Consider the following 18,102-nt stretch of genomic DNA (forward strand, 5'->3'; position numbering starts at 1 on the left):
AGATCACACACCTGTATAATAATGCTGATGAAGATGATTATGATGAGGATGTGAAGAGGATAATGACGATAGTCATGACGATGATGACGATGATAATAATGATGAAGATGATGCTGAAGATGATGATAATGATATATATGGTTAGTTTCAGCATTTGAGCAGCCTATTTTCAACATCCTTTAGGTCTGATTAGAACTGCTCCTCTCAAGATGAACTGTAACAGTGACGGCAGTGGAGGTACCAACGTGGGAGGGACCAGTGGAGGGGGTGATGGCAACAATGGTAATGGAGAGGACGAAGATAGCGAGGAAGAGGAGGGCAACAATGGTTTGTTATCATCTATCTTACTGATTTATCTTGGATACAAATGGATGGTTCCTTTTATCATGCTTAACTGATTTCCAATGGAGCACAAATACAGAAACATAGGGTCACATTTCCATACTGAGGCCTGCCCAAGCTGTTAGCATGAATGGAAAGTAAAACTGTATATCCAGAGACATACACAAATTGTGCTCTTGACTAATTTCTCTAATTTCTTGGTTTTCTTTGTCTTTTGTATCTTACACGATATAGGAGAATTCTTTTGACAGACCTGGCGCATCCCCGTCTTATAATTAGCCAGCGAAAGGGTATGTCACCCCGTAAGGGGCAGTATAACCCCGCCGTGTGTAAACATGTGCGAACATGTGTATGGCGGCTTTGAAGAGGTGACCATTGACACATGTTTCGCCATACCCTCCATTGTCATCATATATGGAGAATCCTAATAAATTAATAAATAAATAAATAAACTAGTAGATGCTTACGTTTTAATGTTTCTCAGACACCTTTGTCAAAACTTCTAACTGGTGTTCTGCCTCTCACCACTATATGAAGAACAGAAGCAGCACAATTAGAAGCTATGAAGGTGTCTGAGAGACATCAAAACATAAGCAATGTAAGTACCTGCTGGTTGTGTAAAAAGAATTCTTCTATATCCTATATTCTACCAACCTTGGAAAAAACTGTATCTTTTTATTTCTTCTTTTCATTCCCACAAACGGCCAAGCAGGGCACCAGTTTGGAAATGTGACCCTGACATACATGTAGCATAGGATGTTCTGTTCAGCACCAAGGACAGGGATACATGTGCATATATGTAAGGCAAAGGTAAATAGTGTGAAGACAGACAAACCATACCTTTTTTATGTGACTAGGATGCCTTTTTCACTTACTGTATCACAAGAATTATCCAGTACATGTATTGTGAATGCTGTAAGATTATAATTTTAGTCTAATTTCATATTTTCTACATTCAATTTGTATATGAAATATATATGATTCACCATTCAACAACAAATTACTATCTATCTAAGTCTGATTTGAAGGTGTCTCAGAAACTACCAACTCAATCCACATGTCTGTTGCTCAAAGGCATGATGTGATTTTCTCATTATCAATCCAATGTTTTGTTGACTTAGGAAATTGCCAGGACCAGAATAACTTCTGTGCTGACTGGGCCAGACGGGGATACTGTACCGGGAGCTATGCCACTTACATGAGAACCAACTGTCGTCAGAGCTGTGAGCTGTGCACAACTGGGACTGGGACATCTGAGGAGGATGGGGAGGAGGAGGAGGAAGGAGAGGAGGAGGAGGAGGAAGGTTTGCGACACAATTTTTACTTCTGTGAAGGAATTGGTTTGAGTGTGTCTGTCTGCCTTTGTTTGTATCAATCCTGTATCTCTCACTGAGTGTGTGTTTCAGTGCTTTTGGACATTATTGATTCGAGCGTCTGTCTGTGTATCTATGATATTTGATATTATGGGCTTCCTGGTGGCTTTACTGCAGTAGAACATTCATTTTTTATCAACTCCTTGGTGACTTCTTTTGGTCTAACTGGTCTTTCGGTCTAAGTGTTCCTTGGCTTCAATGTTAGACAGCTGTTTGAATAAACAACCAAGACTGTACAAGTTACCACCTCTATGTATGGATGACCTGGCCAGCCTGACAGCTTTTTGGTAGTCCCCTAGATAATTTCTAACACAGACATAAGCATTAACACCTGTCCACATAGACCAGAGACCCAAGTGGTGTTATGTGGTATTTCTGGCTGTAACTTTCTGGCTGTAACAAAGCAGGACTAACGGTTATCATCCATTCATCAAGACCGTTGATGTTTCGCTTGCTATAACTGTAGGTTCTAACTGTGAGGACGGCAACACTTAACTGTGCAAGCTGGGCCCGGCGGGGAAAGTGTCGCAGTAACCCCACTGGATGAGGGAAAATGCAAGAGGAACTGCGAATGTGTGTGGGACCACAGGTGATTTGTGCTGAGGTTTGCCCTTCCAATAGACAGCAATCAAAAATTGGATTTGTGTGATGCTTGATTCTATAAACAGTGGGTTGTGTAGCATAACTACTTCTGTTTTCTTACTCAATCATACTTTCTTGATACTCAATTATACATACTTTAGTAGTGATATGTGTTTGTTTACTTGTTTGTATTGCCCACCTGGCTCTCACTGGGATGGATCCCACTATTTTTTGATAAGTGTGCTGAGTTCTAGGTGTTGCTCTTGTGGGGCCTCCATTCAATCTCATTTCCGATGGACATCCCTAACAGCAGTTAGGTACACCTGAGTGAATTGAGGAAAGTGATTTAAAGGGCCTTTCCCAACAGCACAATGTCAAGAGGGCATGTCGGCGGAGGTTCAATTCCATGTAGGTCTGGGCCAAACACCCTAACATTATGCCAAACCCGATGAAAAAAAGAACATGATCATGACAATTTGTCTGTGACTAGCAAAATTTACATAGCAGGTTGAAAATATGATTAAACCTACATAACTTCCTTTCTGTTAGGGTCAGGGTGCGCAGACAACCATCGTCACTGCCGGTACTGGTCTCAGAACGGCTACTGCACCTCCAGGGCTGTCTACATGAATGCCAACTGTCCCAAGAGCTGTGAGAGGTGTGATGCACCATGAAGCTTCAGGTGTGATGCACCATGAAGCTTCAGGTGTAATGCACCATGAAGCTTCAGGTGTAATGCACCATGAAGCTTCAGGTGTGATGCACCATGAAGCTTCAGGTGTGATGCACCATGAAGCTTCAGGTGTGATGCACCATGAAGCTTCAGGTGTGATGCACCATGAAGCTTCAGGTGTGATGCACCATGCCTAAAGTGAATCTGGTGTGTCACGCCGAAGAGCCATTATACTGGCTATATTAGATACAGAAGCTGGTGTGCTACAGCAAAGGGCAGTTTTACTGCAAGATAGATATAGATACACATACAGAAGAAGTGTGTCTACAAGATTGTCATAGTGCTTCTTGTATTAATGAAATTTATACAAATTTCATAGAATTTTATGCAAAACCGCACAAAGCACTATGCAAAAACGAATCTAGTGAAAGCACACAAAGCACAAAACAATGATATACAAATCTTATGAAACATAAATGCTTTTTGTGTATTGAGCAATTGTATGTTACATAAAATTTGTAGGAATGTTAAGGTACCCTTGTCCAAGCCGCTAGTACTCTATTTTTGAAGACTGCAATGTGAAGAACTGCTTTAAATTATAGTCATCCTTGTCTTTTCTATTAAGATTGCTTTGAGTTTTAACTTTGCATGTTACATAGAAAGCAAGCTGATGTGTGGTAAATATGGTTGACTCTTTAAGTACACTTATACTACAATTATAAGTGTTTGATAATAAGCTAACTAGCTTTGCCAGTGGCGTATAATGTTTTACAACATGATTACCAAGAAAGGTGTGAAATTGTGTCATTTTGATTTTTGTCACTTAAATGTCAACATTGTCTCTCTAAAGACAAAATATAATGTTACATGATGAGCTTGATGTGAGGTCATTTTGAATACCTGCTTAAGACGAAAGGCATTTTATGTATTTTTGCGCATATACATGCACAGTGTATGTATTGGTTTTATTTCAATTCATTTAATCTCGGCACCAATATTGTAGGTCCTAAGGACCTTCTTGGTAACACTACAATCTTTCTGTAGAAGCTGACTTCCTTTGGAAACAAATCATTTCACATTGTTCCTTTGTCATACAGTTTTAGGTCACAACATTTACACTTAACATGTATGTTGCCATTTGGTACATCTAGGTGTACAGTATAGTGTGTGTGTTGTATCTATTGTAGCACTTCATGTTTCTTGATTAAATGTACAATATACCTAAGAAATCTTCAATGTCCTGGAAAACGTCTTGCAAACAATAAAATCCGTGGAATATCAAATTGCTTTGGACAATTTTCAAACTGTAGGCATTAATGTATTGTGCTACAAAACTAGGTGTAATGCACTCCAAAACTAAAATCAACAATAAAACTATCGGAATCAGCAAAATATATGAATTGAAACAATATTAATATCCAATGTCCATGGAAAACTTCCAAACAAACTACATCTACAGGATCTCAAAGCCCTTTGAGAATATTTTCACACTGTAGCTTTAATTATGGTGTAATTTTGGAGGACATTATACACCTGAAATTACATTTAAAGTTAATGAGATTTGTCAAAATACACAAATTGAACAGCAAAAACAATATCCATTGCCCGAATGAAAGTTAGTATGTGACAGTTATTGACACCATAAAAGTTTATTCGTTATCTCCGTACCCTAAGTAAAGCTCTTACCAACAACCTCTGTTCCTTCTCAAGTTGAAATGACCCGTAGCCTGTGTCACGTGACACGAACGAAAGTGTGACGTCAATATCCATGGTACGTTTATTGTCATGCTTTCATGTGTGAAAGGTAGAGGAACGTACATGAGATAAATTTTTACTGGAAAAAAAGGGGACAGAAAAAAGCTAACCATAACCCAGATCTTAAATAGTGAAATCCTATAAGCAGAACTTCAGAAAAGACTAATCCAATAGCCACAACCACATCCTTCAAAACGTAGAAATGCCAAGCACAAACTTTAAAAGTACAATAATTTGACGGACACATATCCACTCTCTCTCTCGAAACGATAATTGCCATTCTCTCATTGGCTGAAGGGCTAATTGTAATGGACAGTCAGACTGGTCTATAGTTATGGAAGCCTGAAGTTAGCTCAGCAGTCAGCACACTACTATTCTTGTGACTTTGCCCATGTAGACCAACCTGGTCCTTAACTGCGCGCCATGCCATATTACGTTACAAGAATGAAAACCAACACCCTAGTAATGTTTCAGACATAGTTTCACGGGGCGGGTGACCTGTCATTGCGGTCACTGTCGTCAGCAGGTGGCAAACAGCGAGACGCGTGCACATTGTGATGGTGTTTGTCAAGAGGAGTGTCAGAGACTCACGCCCAGCATTCACTTAACATGATATACGTAATGAACTGTCTAGGGTTACACTATTTCCGCCTTAGAGCCGGAAATCTTTACATCCACAGGTCAATATGACGAAAACGGGACAAAATGTCCAAGATAAACGCCTTAAAACACGTCAAAAATAGCCGGAGACTGCTTGGAGAGTAAGAAATCTAGTGAAGTTCAGACTGGGGGAAACGTTATGCTGTAAAAGGGAAAATGTTCTCGATGGTTTTATGTTCCTGCTTTTCGCCGTACTGGACAGACAGTCCACCAACTGGCAACTTTGGCTGAAGAAAGACGAAGGTGAAAGAATTATGCTGATTGGATATATATAGCTGCCCCTATGGCCCCTAAACTTAGGTTTAGTTCAAGTTCAGTCATCCATCTGTTACGCTATGAAGTCCCTCCAGATGACAGACAAGGGGTCCCTGTCTTGGAGACCAACATCTTCCTCAATCACCCTACTAAGGGTTAGGGAATGTCAACCACGTCTAGATCTTCTCTTGTCGCCGGGCTGCCAGAGAAGAACCCTTGTGGCCATCTCATCGTGACGTATCTAGCAAACTTATCTATTAGACCTACCGTGAACATTTCCCCTTTTGTATGTAATTTCGCTTGACCACAGTCTTCTGCCCGCCTTCTGCCTTGTTTCAACGGGTTAACCGCAAACGTAAAACACGCCAGTCTCTCCCTACCAAATCAAATCTATGCTAACTCCCCCTCCCCCAGAAAAGCCATAATGATTCAACTAAAAAAAACTAGTCTATAGGTACAAATCATAATTCACAAAACATTAAGTAGACGACATTAAGTAGAACAGAAAACAAACCCGCGTGTCGAGTCGATTGTATGTGGATGACGTCCCCAGCATCAGTTTTCATTGGTTAAAAAAAGGTTTTGACTGTACTGTAAATTGTACAAAACTTACAGCTGCGAATCGAGCAAATATATGCAGTACACTGCAAAAGAAAAACACATCGGAAAACAGACGCCAAGTCCATTCTAATGTCAAAGAAGAAGACATGAAAGAAGAGAAACAAAGAATCTATTGTTCGGCATCATACCGTGATTTCACAATGAAGGCAACTTTTTTGTCCAAACATTTTTACTCACACGTTTGCGTCAGTTTTTGAGGATATTGTTAACAAAATCGAACCAAATATGGCTTATTATGTCGGAACAACATCATTGTCCGTTACTCAAATTCTTATTGCTTAGCCGTACCATGATCCAAGGTCCGCATTAATTGAAATTTTCGTATACTAACATTTATCAAGGAGTTCTGACTTAGCAATGCGCAGCACAGACCGAGGTCCGAAAAAAACGAAAACTGCAAATGTATTTCAAATCTTGAAAGCTAGCTTTGTCCATTATTAACTAAACAAAATCTAACGTTACTCATTATAGAAAAATTGGGACACTTCGTCTTCCACTGTATCAAAAAAAGCCAAGCTAAAATTTAAAAAAAGCTTAGATCTCATTCCGTAGCAGCTCTTACTAGAAAAAAAAACCTTAAGTTTGTTCCACATGTCACCATTGTTATCTTGTATTTTCCGTTTATTCATGCTTACAATTGGTGTTAAATGGTGCAACGTACTGGCAACTCCCTTGAAAGCTAAGATCACATTTTCAAACCTCGTCCCTGTTAGGCTGTTTGCAGAAACGAACAATAAAAGTGAAACTCAACAAAAATACACAAATAATGCTCGTGACTATTTTTCCACATCTTGTGTGTTTTTCTATCATTTACTTTTCGTTCTTGCAAACTACCCGGCCAGGCCCCGATTGGGAAATGAAACCGTAGCATAAGGTTTGATGAAGATTTTGAATTTGCGCTTGAAACATTCAATAGAGTGTCAAGTATCGCTCAGTGAAGTTTATTGTTCCAATACGTGGAATGAAACTTCAGAAGTTTGCTTTCCTAAACACGCCCATTCAATTGTCCAGTGATTGTCAATGTGTACCTGCCCCGTTAGGAAATGCACCTGACTCATTCAGGTCTGTTCGAAGATGATCCCAACAAGTGCCTGTATCATGTCTCTTGATAATCTTCTTGATTCTCATGAAATCTCGTCATTGAGAAAATGTTTTAAAGAAAGGCACATTACTTTAAAAGTGCAAGGAAATATTATTGTGGAAGATGAGATTTGAAAGATTATCTAGCAGTTTGGTGAGGGACGTCCTCGTGTCAGACGAGGACAACTATCATGACGTCATGAGGGGAGGGAAAAGCAAACTTTCTTGACTTGTGACTGGCCCAAGTGAAGATCGTTTTGTCAGTTTTCCCCACACACTGTGTCAAACTTTTGGTCAGAATTTTTCATCTACAGCGTCTTGAAGGAAGAGGAGGGGTTGAAAGTGTCTTGGGCTGGAAGGGGGAGTAGGAAATCACGTGCAATCTTGTGTGCCTCGGCCGGCACAAAGTCCAGATCTCGACCCGATGCGAAGAGATTGACCCTTTCGACCCACCGCCCACTTCGCCCCAAGCTTTACAGGTGGGTAGCTCCCGTTTTCTCTGTCTAACAATTTCCATATTTCTAGTAACTTTTATGTGTGATTTTAGGACGAATTAGAGCTTATATACAACATATAATTGAGAGAACATTGTCCAAAACTTTGGGACGACGTAACGTTAACGTTATATAAAACGTCCCGTCAAGAGTATTCGAAGCAGTTTTGTCAAGTTCAGATGACTGGGTCATGATTTTCCATCTTTGCTAAAATCCATGTTAAATTGCTAGGAACAAATATTTTCACTCTGAATGTGTCTGTGTACTTGTACTGTTAAAGTACTACAATTTTTTTGCGTGACCATATGAGAGTTAGTTGGCCTCTCAGTCAACGGCCGATCGGTTGCAACCCACACTCTCGCTCTGCGATGAAAAAAAAAGGGCCAAACGAATTTTCCTCTTGTTTGCTCACTGTGGGCCCAACTGGGTGAACTTTTGTTGACCCACAGGTGTTTTTCAGACCGAACGAACTAACCTTCACGCCCAAAACATGCGTCTTTCATCCACATTTACCGGTCTGCATCCAAGCCGAACCGTTGTTTGAAGTGTCCCTATACAAGTGTACTACATGCTGCCGACTCGTATAACTCGTAATGCCCTGTTGGCGACCAATGCGGCTGACACGAGTACAGCGGGATAAATTTCAAAATTGCCCCTATTATCAGTGTATAAAATCTGGGCATGTTTACATTAAGGAATCGCTGGCTCCACCAAGCATGGTGTCATGCTGCGAGTGTTTGATCAAACCCAGTAGGGGGCGGATAACTATACCCGTGCTCCCAATTGTCTGGGAACTGTTAATCTCTTTGCCTAACGAGCCAGAAAATCGCCTGGATTCACTTTATCTGTCTGTTTATGTTGTAGAGCATGTGTTGACAAACTTAATTATCAAGCAGTGAAAATTGGTTAATCCAAATGTGTACAAAGTTTACAAACAGCCTATGATAGTCACCAGAAAGAATGACTTAAATGAATGAATTTTACCCATGGAATCCATATTGCGATACGCTTGTAGCTACAATATGATGCTCACATAGTGCTTTCAATGTTTCACAGTCACAAATTGAATTATCAAGCATTTAAAATTGGTTAACCCAAAGGTGTTTAACAGTCTGGGTCTCAAATATAACAGTTTGGGTCTTCCATATATAAAATCCATATTGCAATCATGACCAAAATGTCACGTTTTGAACTTTTGACAAACTTATCAAGCAGTGAAATTGGTTATCCCAAATGCGTATAAACAGCTTTAGATAGTTACAGAATGACTTAACAGACTGGGTCTTACTCAAGCATCTATAGAAGCCATAAATATTGCAATATATAATGTCACATTTTAATGCTTTCTATTTTTGATTCTTGAGAAGTTTTTTTTTTTTTCATCTTGTTTCATTATTACATTTGTTTTCAGTTGTTTACTACTTCAAGCTACAGTCAGAACTCAAGGGGCCAATATCTATGTGGACAGGTGGTCAATATAGGCAGGATTCTTAAATACTTATTTCAGTGTGAGAAAACTATCTAAGGGACCAGCAAAAAGTGGTCACAATGGCCAGGTGATCCTTATGTAGGGTTTGACTGTTGTTTGATATAGCATAAAAATGACTAGAAACCAGATGATAACCAGGCCACAGTGTTTTATTCTTCATTTACCCTCCATGCCTGTTACACCAAGCCTGTAGAAAATTACTGTGGCCCCTGTAATGGCAGTTATTAACTGATAAAGTGTCATGGGTGGGGTCGTTTAGAGCTTCAACACACTTTACCATCACGTCTGTAAATGATGATAGATAACTTAAGAATTACCCACCATAAAGTCCTCAGACAACAGGTCTGTTTGGCCCAAAGTAGATGGCCTACATATAAAATCTAAACTTACAGCACTGGATGAAAACAAGATCTCCCTGTTGTCAGCTCCTCCTATTTGTGCATTGTGTTACACACACAACTGTTTTGATTGCAGAAAGGATTTGCTAGAAAGTGTAGAGAGGTCAGAGAAAGGTGAAGGTTTAACTAGTAGTAGTACTACTAGTAGTAGCCCCTGTAGTGTAGACTGTTGCATGGTGTTAGACAATAGGCCAATCAATTATACTGTTTGCGACTAACTGACTAACAAAGAAGATAGCATCATTCCTTTGTTTGCTTTCTTGCTAATCTTTCATGTAATCATTTTGTTTTTTTGTACAAAGGCTATGGAAGGATGAACAGTAGGCCTGAATAAAGTAAGTAAGTAACAAAGGCTAACTACCTACTTAGTCCCTTGACCTCCAGGTCATTTGTGGGGGAACAAGGTAACCATGAAGACAGACAGGTGTCCCTAAGCTGATTTCTCTCTTGCTATAGTTAGCAAAGACTACAGACATTTGGTTCTAAAGTTATTCAGAATCAGCAAAAAAAAAAATCAAAAGGCCTAGAGCAAAACTTTTCTAGCCCATGTCAAGGATAAAGAATCTCCTCTGGCAAAACAGAAATTGTAGTTTTTTCTTAAAATTTAAATTGAAGAATTCTCAATTTCAGTAAACTTTGACATTTTTTCCAAAGCAAAATATGTATCTTAAAAGTTACATTAGGTGAAGTCCAGTTTATTGTTTTTCATCTTTGTGCCAAACAATACTGAGTCTGATGCATGTGGATGATTTTTTTGGGTATGTTTTCTTGAATGTAACACAGATGCCTCATCTCTTCTGACAATGTTGCTACTGTAAAACGGGAAAGTTTCCCTTTGGTTTTAGTTTTGCTAGTTTCATGGCAGTCTCTCTACTGCAATTCATGTACTGCAAATATGCTACTGTACAGTAACTACAGAATTGTTTCAACCGCAAATTCACAACACAGCAAAAACCTAATTTTACTGCAAAACAAAACCACTGCAAAAGTAGATGAATTAACGGTATACGATACATGTATATAGGATAAATGAATTTACGATGTGCAGACTCATATGAATGCTTCTTATGACAAAGGGTTTCCTCGTAAACTTGGATTATTAATGATTCCAGAAAGCTTTCAAAGCATGGAGACGTGTTCTTTATTGTGTCTGAACATCTGAATAGGCCTTTTATTGATGTTTACCAAATAAAGCCTGCTAAGCCCTGTTGTCTCACCAGTTGTTCCTACACTTTGCAGTTTAAAAATACAATAATGCAATGAATTGGCCCAATGGTACCAGTCTCTGAACTCTCTCAGGCTCTCGCTTACAATTCAGTTGAATGTTGTTTCTCGAAAGCTTGTGCGAGTTTTTCATAGTTTCTATATCAGATTCTGTGTAGTCGTTATGATTATAACCGCCCTTCGGCATGAAATACCAGCTTCGCAGGTGCGCACTGCAACAGCAGCTGGTTATATTACACTGAAACTAGTGAAAGACCTGTCTCACCTAACCTAAGCATTGTTTAAAGCTGGATACTCTGACAGTACTTGATGGTAATGTGTTCAACTCTGCAATAGTTCTAGGGAAAAACAACAAGTTTTTGAACACCTTGACAACTATGGTACTTGAAAACATGACTGTTTCTTTTTTTCCTGATCTGGTATTAGATACAAAAGTTATCGATAGACAGTGGTTGGTACATCCATCAATTTATCAGTTAACCTATATTTTTAACATAAGTTTAATCTTTTCATACAGTGGAACCGTTACAACATTTACTACTCCCAAAATGGCGGCCGGCTAACGTGGCAACCTCATGACCCCTCATTGCTCTGCGGTGTTTGCCGAGGCGGTCGTGCTAACACACCAATAGCTTAATGTTTAACTTCCCCAACTGCTATTTCAATAGAAACGTTGGCTAATCTAGTAACGCCGAGTTACAATATGCGGCGGACAATACACGTGTCAATCATGAAAGGGGGTGGTGCCGTCAGGAGTGAAAAGTTCAGCAGATAAATGGTGTGGAAGCCTGGTAACAGTGGGATGTGAAGTACCACCAGCCATTATGCTGGTGTTTGTACCTGTGCGTGCTTTCAAGAGATGTGTGGATAGTAAAGATGCATGGAACTAGCAAGTGCAATATGCTATATTGTCATCACTGTTTCGTCTTAGTTTCGGTACTTTTGCATTGGTGACGACTTTCAACCAATCTACTTGCTGAATGAGGAAACAGATAGCAATCCTCACCATTTGCTAGTCACAGTATAAGTATAACAAATAAATTTTCAAATTGCTGGTAATAAACTGTAAGTGGTATCTTTCTTATATGAAAATGAGCAACAATGTTATGTTGCAATACTGATCAGATGTAGGTCTTGTGTGTTAAAGTTTTTTGATATGATAAAAGTCAATCCAGCAAGCCATCTCTAGTCATAATCCACATTGAAACAAGCGCGTACAAGTTTGCTACCTTTAAAAGACCATTTTGTTTGTAGCAACTGCTCCCAGTCATCAACCATTTCCCTTGAGTGGTTGCCTCTGGTTTGGAAGAATAGAAATAGTTGAACTGATATTATCTAGTCAAGAGAAATATCTTCTTATTTTGGAAACAGCCATTGATATGAAAATTAAAAAAAAAAAATAGATTTATAAAATACATCTCGGAGCTAACAGCAGATCTTCATCTAATTGCAAATGATTTTCCAAACCACTCATAACCAATTATATTGTTTTATCTTTATTCAAAAGTGCTTTTGTAAGTATTGATGCACACATTTAAAGAATACTGCTCAATGATAGTAACTGACAACTGTTATAAATTTCTGCTTTATTTTTGTAAACCTCCCGGCAATATTTCAACCTCAAGGTGTTTAGTTTACTCATCTACATGGCAACTTGGTAGTAGGTGAACCATGCCCTCAACAAACAGCAAACTCCTTTCTCACTCAGCATGAGGTGATGGTGGGTTGATAAAAAAAGGACTGTTACCTTAATGCGTGGGAGGGACTTGCGCCTTATGCGGCAATGCAAGACACCCTGCAACGTGGCAGAGGCAAATATTTAACCACGAGATCATAAAAAGTTGGCCGTTACAGAGCAAACTTTTACTCCAGATAAAAGTATGTTGTGATGTAGCATTTTCCTAAACAATAGCTAGGTTTCATGCACAAGTATGGTATTCTCTCAAGAATGTAGGAAGGATTTTTTGGGGTTTTTTATCTAGAAGAAATGATGACTTAGGTCATGTGAAATTCATGTGACTGTTGAACTTTGGATCATTGACCCAGAATACGTCTGTCACATGCAGTGCACCTTTTCCCTACCTCCAAAACTTAACCAATTTGAATACTTAATTTGCTGCCAAACTGCTACCTTACCAGGTTGGATGTTAGAGGGAAGAGGAGTATATGAGACTAAAAGTACCCTCTGGTTTGTGCTTTACTGACCTAAAAATGTTTTGTTTTTTTTGTCATCAACTTGTATCTTTTCTAAGCTAAAGCTTATCAGAAAATCACCCCATACATGTTCATGGTGACCAAATGAGTTATGTAGCATTTATAAACCAGGTACAATGTATACAATACACATAAATCTGTCAGTAAAATTTGTAGTTTATGGTACTTTTGAAATATCTTAGAGATAAGGTTGGATACCAATGCTATTTCCTACTTAAATTTCTATTCTACTCATTGTTGGGGAGTCTTCGTAGTTGATTTTTGTCCTTAAATCTGTCGTAAATACATTTTTATCAACTTTCATGTCATGAAGTTCAGAGTTTCGGACAGACAGTGTCGGACGTTTTTGTAAATTTCCATCTTTTGATTGATATATTGGAGACAACCCTTTTGCATGGATACATAGAAAAATGCCTAGCATATATTTGGAGGGAGTCTATTAACATTGGGTATAGTATATAGTAGTGTGAGGTTTATATGGCTTATGGAATTTGGTCATATATTTTTCATGAGAAATTATGCACCTGCATTGTAAAGCAACTCAGCAGCATTTATTCAAGAAAGCCCATGTTGATTTGATTATATAAGTGACATCCATTTTTTGTACAAAAATGTATCAATTTTGGTCCCATTTAGAAAAATGGTCTTTGACTGTATACTGTAAAATGTATGAACCAGCTGCAAATTAAGCAAATATATGTCAATAATTGAATAAATGGTAAAGACAGAAAATATAAAAAAAACAATGCTAATGTCATAGAATGCCAAAGTCATATGCATTCCAAAATCAAAGAAGATGTAAAGAACAAAATAAAGAGGTGAATCTATAATTGTTCGGTTTATCATACATCGTGTGTTAAGGAATTTGTTCAAGCTTCCTGATTATGATGAAGGCAACTTTTTTTTGCCTAGTAATCTTTTTTTAAACACACTCAAATCAGTTTGAGGTGTCATTAAAAACTGCCAATCAAACCTGCCCAAGATGACCGCTCTGGGGACAAGTAAAATCTGGTCAATGTGGACAGGTTAAAAAGTTGCTGTAGACAGGATTCTTAATACTTGTGGCGATTAAAAAACTTGTCTAAGGTCACCGCTATAAAGCGATCACAATTGGCCCTTGTATATTCAGTGGTTAGATTGTGTAGTGGGGATAGGGCCTATTATAAGATACAGTCAAACCTGTCTATAGCGGCCACTCAAGGGTCCGGACAAATTTGGCCACTATAGACAGGTGGCCTCTGTATAGAGGTGGCAACTTGTAGATAAAATACCCAAGGGACCGACGAAAAGTGGCTACTATGGACAGGTGGCCCCTCTGTAGAGGTGGCCCCTAATACAGGTTTGACTGTAGAGCAGAATTCTTGGAATGGAGGTTCTGTCCAGTGCTTTTAATCTTATCTGATTTCTCCAGATCTTCTGGATACATATTTGCCATGGATTTATTATTTTGGCAGGCTTGTTTTGGTAATTAGCTCAGCAACTGCTAATTATCTTCCATCCATCCATCATCCAATCAAATGATCTTAGAGCTGTCCAAACTATAGATAAGTTTCAGGTACATATTTATCTCAATTGTTTAGATTTTCACTGTATGCATTAGAACAGATGGATCATTGATTGGATCATGGTGTGTCATTATCACTAATCCATAAATCAAGATGGGATAAAATGTTTATCTCTGAAAAATGATAAGAACACAAATTGTTACAATTTTTTTACAATCAAACCTGCCCATGAAGACCACTAAGAGGACGAGCAAAATTGGTCACTTAGACAGGATTCTTAAATGCTTGTTTCAATGAGAAAAGGTATTATCAATGACAACACATGTTTCAAAAGGATAAATGCCTATAATTTTAATAAGATTTATAGCAATAAAGGGTCAGATTGTGACATATGGGTCACCTTATAGCTCAACAACTATAAATGTAAGAAATTATATATTTTTGTGTCAGTCTTCAACCAACCTAACCTTACTCTATTGGTGCAACACAATATGAGGGACATAATTACACAGGTGGTCTGTTTTTGAGATGACACCTCCCCCACCCCACCCCCTAGTTTTGCCTATCTGGACCAACCCCGAGGTTAAATATCGATCCAAAGAAAATTTACACAGTTTGTAATTATCTCATAACTGGTCACATGGTCCTTACGACAAATACACCACCGGCACTCGAGATAGCATTCAGTCGTCGATCCGGCTTAATTCATCAGAAATTTGCTTTAATTTGATCACCGCTTGGAACTTGCTTTTTTTTCACTCATGGCGACAGGGTAAGTGATGAATTTGCCATTCTGGGTTGCAAGCCACACCCTTACTTTGCGGTTACAAAACAGCAAAGTTTATCTTTAACCTAGCGAGCCTTAATTCTATGGGGCTGTTTGCGGATAGCTTGGTCGATACCCTGGCTGTGCAGCGCACGCAAAGGTTGGTCGTGTTGGGGAGAAGTGAGTGCGCGTTTTTTCGTGTTTTTCCACAATTCGTAGTTCCAATCTGCGCGTGATTCTGTGTTTGTAGATGTGTTAGATTCGAAATGTACCCATATGTGTATGTAATGCTTTACAAGCCGTCAGATTTACAACATGTTTAAGGTACAGTAACGAGGGTGGCATTCCGGCGATTCAACTTGTCCAGACATAGCCGTTGTACATAGTAGACACAGGCAGCTTTTTTTAGATTCTTCAGCAAAGCACATTGTATGGTGGTTTTATGTTACTGTCAAATCAAAACATAATCTTTATAAGGTTCTTCTTGAAGAGGGTGTTCAGTGAGTTAAAAGTTTTGCTGGCTCAGGAAAAAAAACGTGTCGCGTACGTTGCACTTTGGTCCCCCCATGGACAAACATGTTGACAATTTGGTCATAGTGCAGTTGGTGGGTGGAGCCCTAGTCAGCCATTTTTGCTACATAGTTCAGGTATGGATATGGGCTCCAAAAAGGCTTAAAGTATAGTTTAACGCTACTTTACAGTATCAGCTTGCCTCTGAAAGGTTCTTACCAGTCCCTAGAATCCGTATGTATGTGTTAGAAGATTCTTAAATGTCTGTAGATTCCATATGATTGTATATGATTGCAAAAGAGTGCATTTTACCTTGACCTTTTCTGTTCCGAGCAGGTAGTTTTTTCCATACCGTACAACCTACATGTATTGAACCAACAAGTGCTCAACTTTTATTCACTCTTCTTTTATTGGAAACTACCTTAAGCTTCTTTTATTTGGAAATACTTTGGTGTTTTTTTGCTGTATCTTTCCTGTCCCATTAAAAGTCTTGCTACTGATGAAATCTTTGTCAAATTTGTGAAGGAAGATATTAAGTGTTATTACAGTTGTTAAGAGTTATGATAAAGTTATGTTATGATTGCGATATGATGATGAAGTGTTATTTAAGTGTGTTTTTTCCATAATGTGTGGGTTCTATAAAAAGAGCATTTTTCTTTCCAGCAATTTGTTTGACTCACGTTTTCTTTCCTTTTTATTCTTACAGTAGCATGACAGCAGGGGGTCTCCAGGGACACACGATGTCCGAGAACGACGCTAACCCCCAGGGCCCTCAGGGCATCACCGGCGCACAGAACGAGGCCGCCCTTCTGTCTCTCATGGAGCGCACCGGCTACAACATCATCCAGGAAAACGGACAGCGCAAGTACGGCGGCCCTCCACCGGGCTGGGAGGGCGTCACGCCGAGCCGCGGCTGCGAGGTCTTCGTCGGGAAGATCCCTCGCGATTTGTTCGAAGATGAACTGGTACCCGTCTTTGAGAGCATAGGTAAGATCTACGAACTCAGACTCATGATGGACTTTAACGGCAACAATAGAGGCTACGCCTTTGTCATGTACACCTCCCGAGACGACGCCAAGAGGGCCGTCAAGCAACTCAATAACTATGAAATCAGAAAGGGGAGGCTGCTGGGGGTGTGTCCCAGTGTTGACAACTGCCGCCTTTTCGTGGGCGGGATCCCAAAGAATAAGAAGAAGCACGAAATCCTAGAAGAGATGTCGAAGGTCACAGAGGGAGTGGTTGACGTGATTGTCTACCCCAGCGCGACTGATAAAACCAAGAATCGTGGATTCGCGTTTGTTGAGTACGAGAGCCACCGGGCGGCCGCCATGGCGCGCAGGAAGCTGATTCCCGGCCGAATCCAGCTGTGGGGGCACCAGATCGCTGTGGACTGGGCCGAGCCGGAAGTGGAAGTAGATGAAGACATCATGAAATCCGTTAAGGTACTGTACGTCCGCAACCTCCTCCTGACAACAACAGAAGAGAGCCTGAAGGAGAGTTTCGAGAACGTGGTCAGCCCGGGGTCCGTAGAACGGGTGAAGAAGATCCGCGACTACGCCTTCGTCCACTTCAAAACCAGGGAGGAGGCGGTCAAGGCCATGAATGCGACCAACGGGCAGCTGATTGACGGCTGCCAGGTGGAAGTGACTCTAGCCAAACCGGTGGATAGGGACAACTACGTCCGTTACACACGCGGCGCCGGCCGGGGCATGCCTATGGAGATCTACCCAACAGGCTATGAGAACTACTACATCCCGACTCCGTACCCACCTACACACCTGTATCCAGCAGCTGCTGCAGCTGCAGCCGCCTTCGCACCCGCCAACCTGCGCTTCCAGGGCCGCAGCTCTCTCGGGGCCCGCGGAGTGATGCGCGTCCGCGGCCGCGGGGCTGCCGGCGCCCGTGGAGCGGGGGGATCGCGTGGCTACTTCTCGTACGGTCTGACCCGGGGAGGGTTCTACGGGCAGAAGAAGAAGGAGCTGTTCGACCTGCTGCCTGGGATGGAGCTCACCCCCACTAACCCTGTCACCATGAAGCCACTCAAATCTGCACCACAGGTGCCTCTGGACCAGGTCAGTAGGAGGAGTCTTAGAGAACTACCAGTACATCTTAAAGGTCTTGTCCTGTTCAAGACATAGCCTTTAAGATTTATAAGCCCATT

The 18,102-nt window shown here is 40.2% G+C and overlaps 2 protein-coding genes across 4 annotated transcripts in view; both read left to right on the top strand.

Annotated features, from left to right (window-relative positions):
- The first annotated feature begins 156 nt into the window (after positions 1-156).
- On the top strand, positions 157-4,253 carry LOC118420372. Of its 3 annotated transcripts, XR_004831734.1 has the most exons (5): positions 158-327; positions 1,464-1,646; positions 2,182-2,304; positions 2,847-2,955; positions 3,124-4,253. XR_004831734.1 is itself a non-coding variant. In XM_035827172.1 (4 exons), the coding sequence occupies exons 1-3, from the start codon at positions 210-212 to the stop codon at positions 2,208-2,210; spliced, it is 285 nt and encodes a 94-aa protein (XP_035683065.1). In that variant the 5' UTR covers positions 157-209; the 3' UTR covers positions 2,211-2,304; positions 2,847-3,117. The 3 variants fall into 3 exon arrangements, 2 of the variants coding, with proteins under 2 accessions (XP_035683065.1, XP_035683063.1); XM_035827172.1 differs by lacking the exon at positions 3,124-4,253 and having other exon boundaries at positions 157-282; positions 2,847-3,117; XM_035827170.1 differs by lacking the exon at positions 3,124-4,253 and having other exon boundaries at positions 160-327; positions 2,847-3,117.
- Positions 4,254-15,273: 11,020 nt separating this feature from the next.
- The window catches only part of LOC118419359 (APOBEC1 complementation factor-like), a 7,598-nt gene continuing 4,769 nt past the window's right edge, over positions 15,274-18,102 (top strand). Inside the window, exons 1-2 of the mRNA XM_035825721.1 lie at positions 15,274-15,437; positions 16,648-18,013. Coding sequence (XP_035681614.1) covers positions 15,427-15,437; positions 16,648-18,013 — 1,377 coding nt within the window. The 5' untranslated portion in view covers positions 15,274-15,426. The remainder of the gene's footprint in view (positions 15,438-16,647; positions 18,014-18,102) is intronic.

This window comes from Branchiostoma floridae, chromosome 7 (assembly GCF_000003815.2).
Source record: "Branchiostoma floridae strain S238N-H82 chromosome 7, Bfl_VNyyK, whole genome shotgun sequence".
Classification (NCBI taxonomy): Eukaryota; Metazoa; Chordata; class Leptocardii; order Amphioxiformes; family Branchiostomatidae; genus Branchiostoma; species Branchiostoma floridae.

Bases quoted from the DNA above. Each gene is read 5' to 3' on its own strand.
- LOC118420372 (XM_035827170.1), top strand. From the start codon at position 210: ATGAACTGTAACAGTGACGGCAGTGGAGGTACCAACGTGGGAGGGACC. The intron at 328-1,463 runs GTTTGTTATCAT...TTGTTGACTTAG, and splicing joins GGAAGAGGAGGGCAACAATG to GAAATTGCCAGGACCAGAAT. The intron at 1,647-2,181 runs GTTTGCGACACA...CTATAACTGTAG, and splicing joins AGAGGAGGAGGAGGAGGAAG to GTTCTAACTGTGAGGACGGC.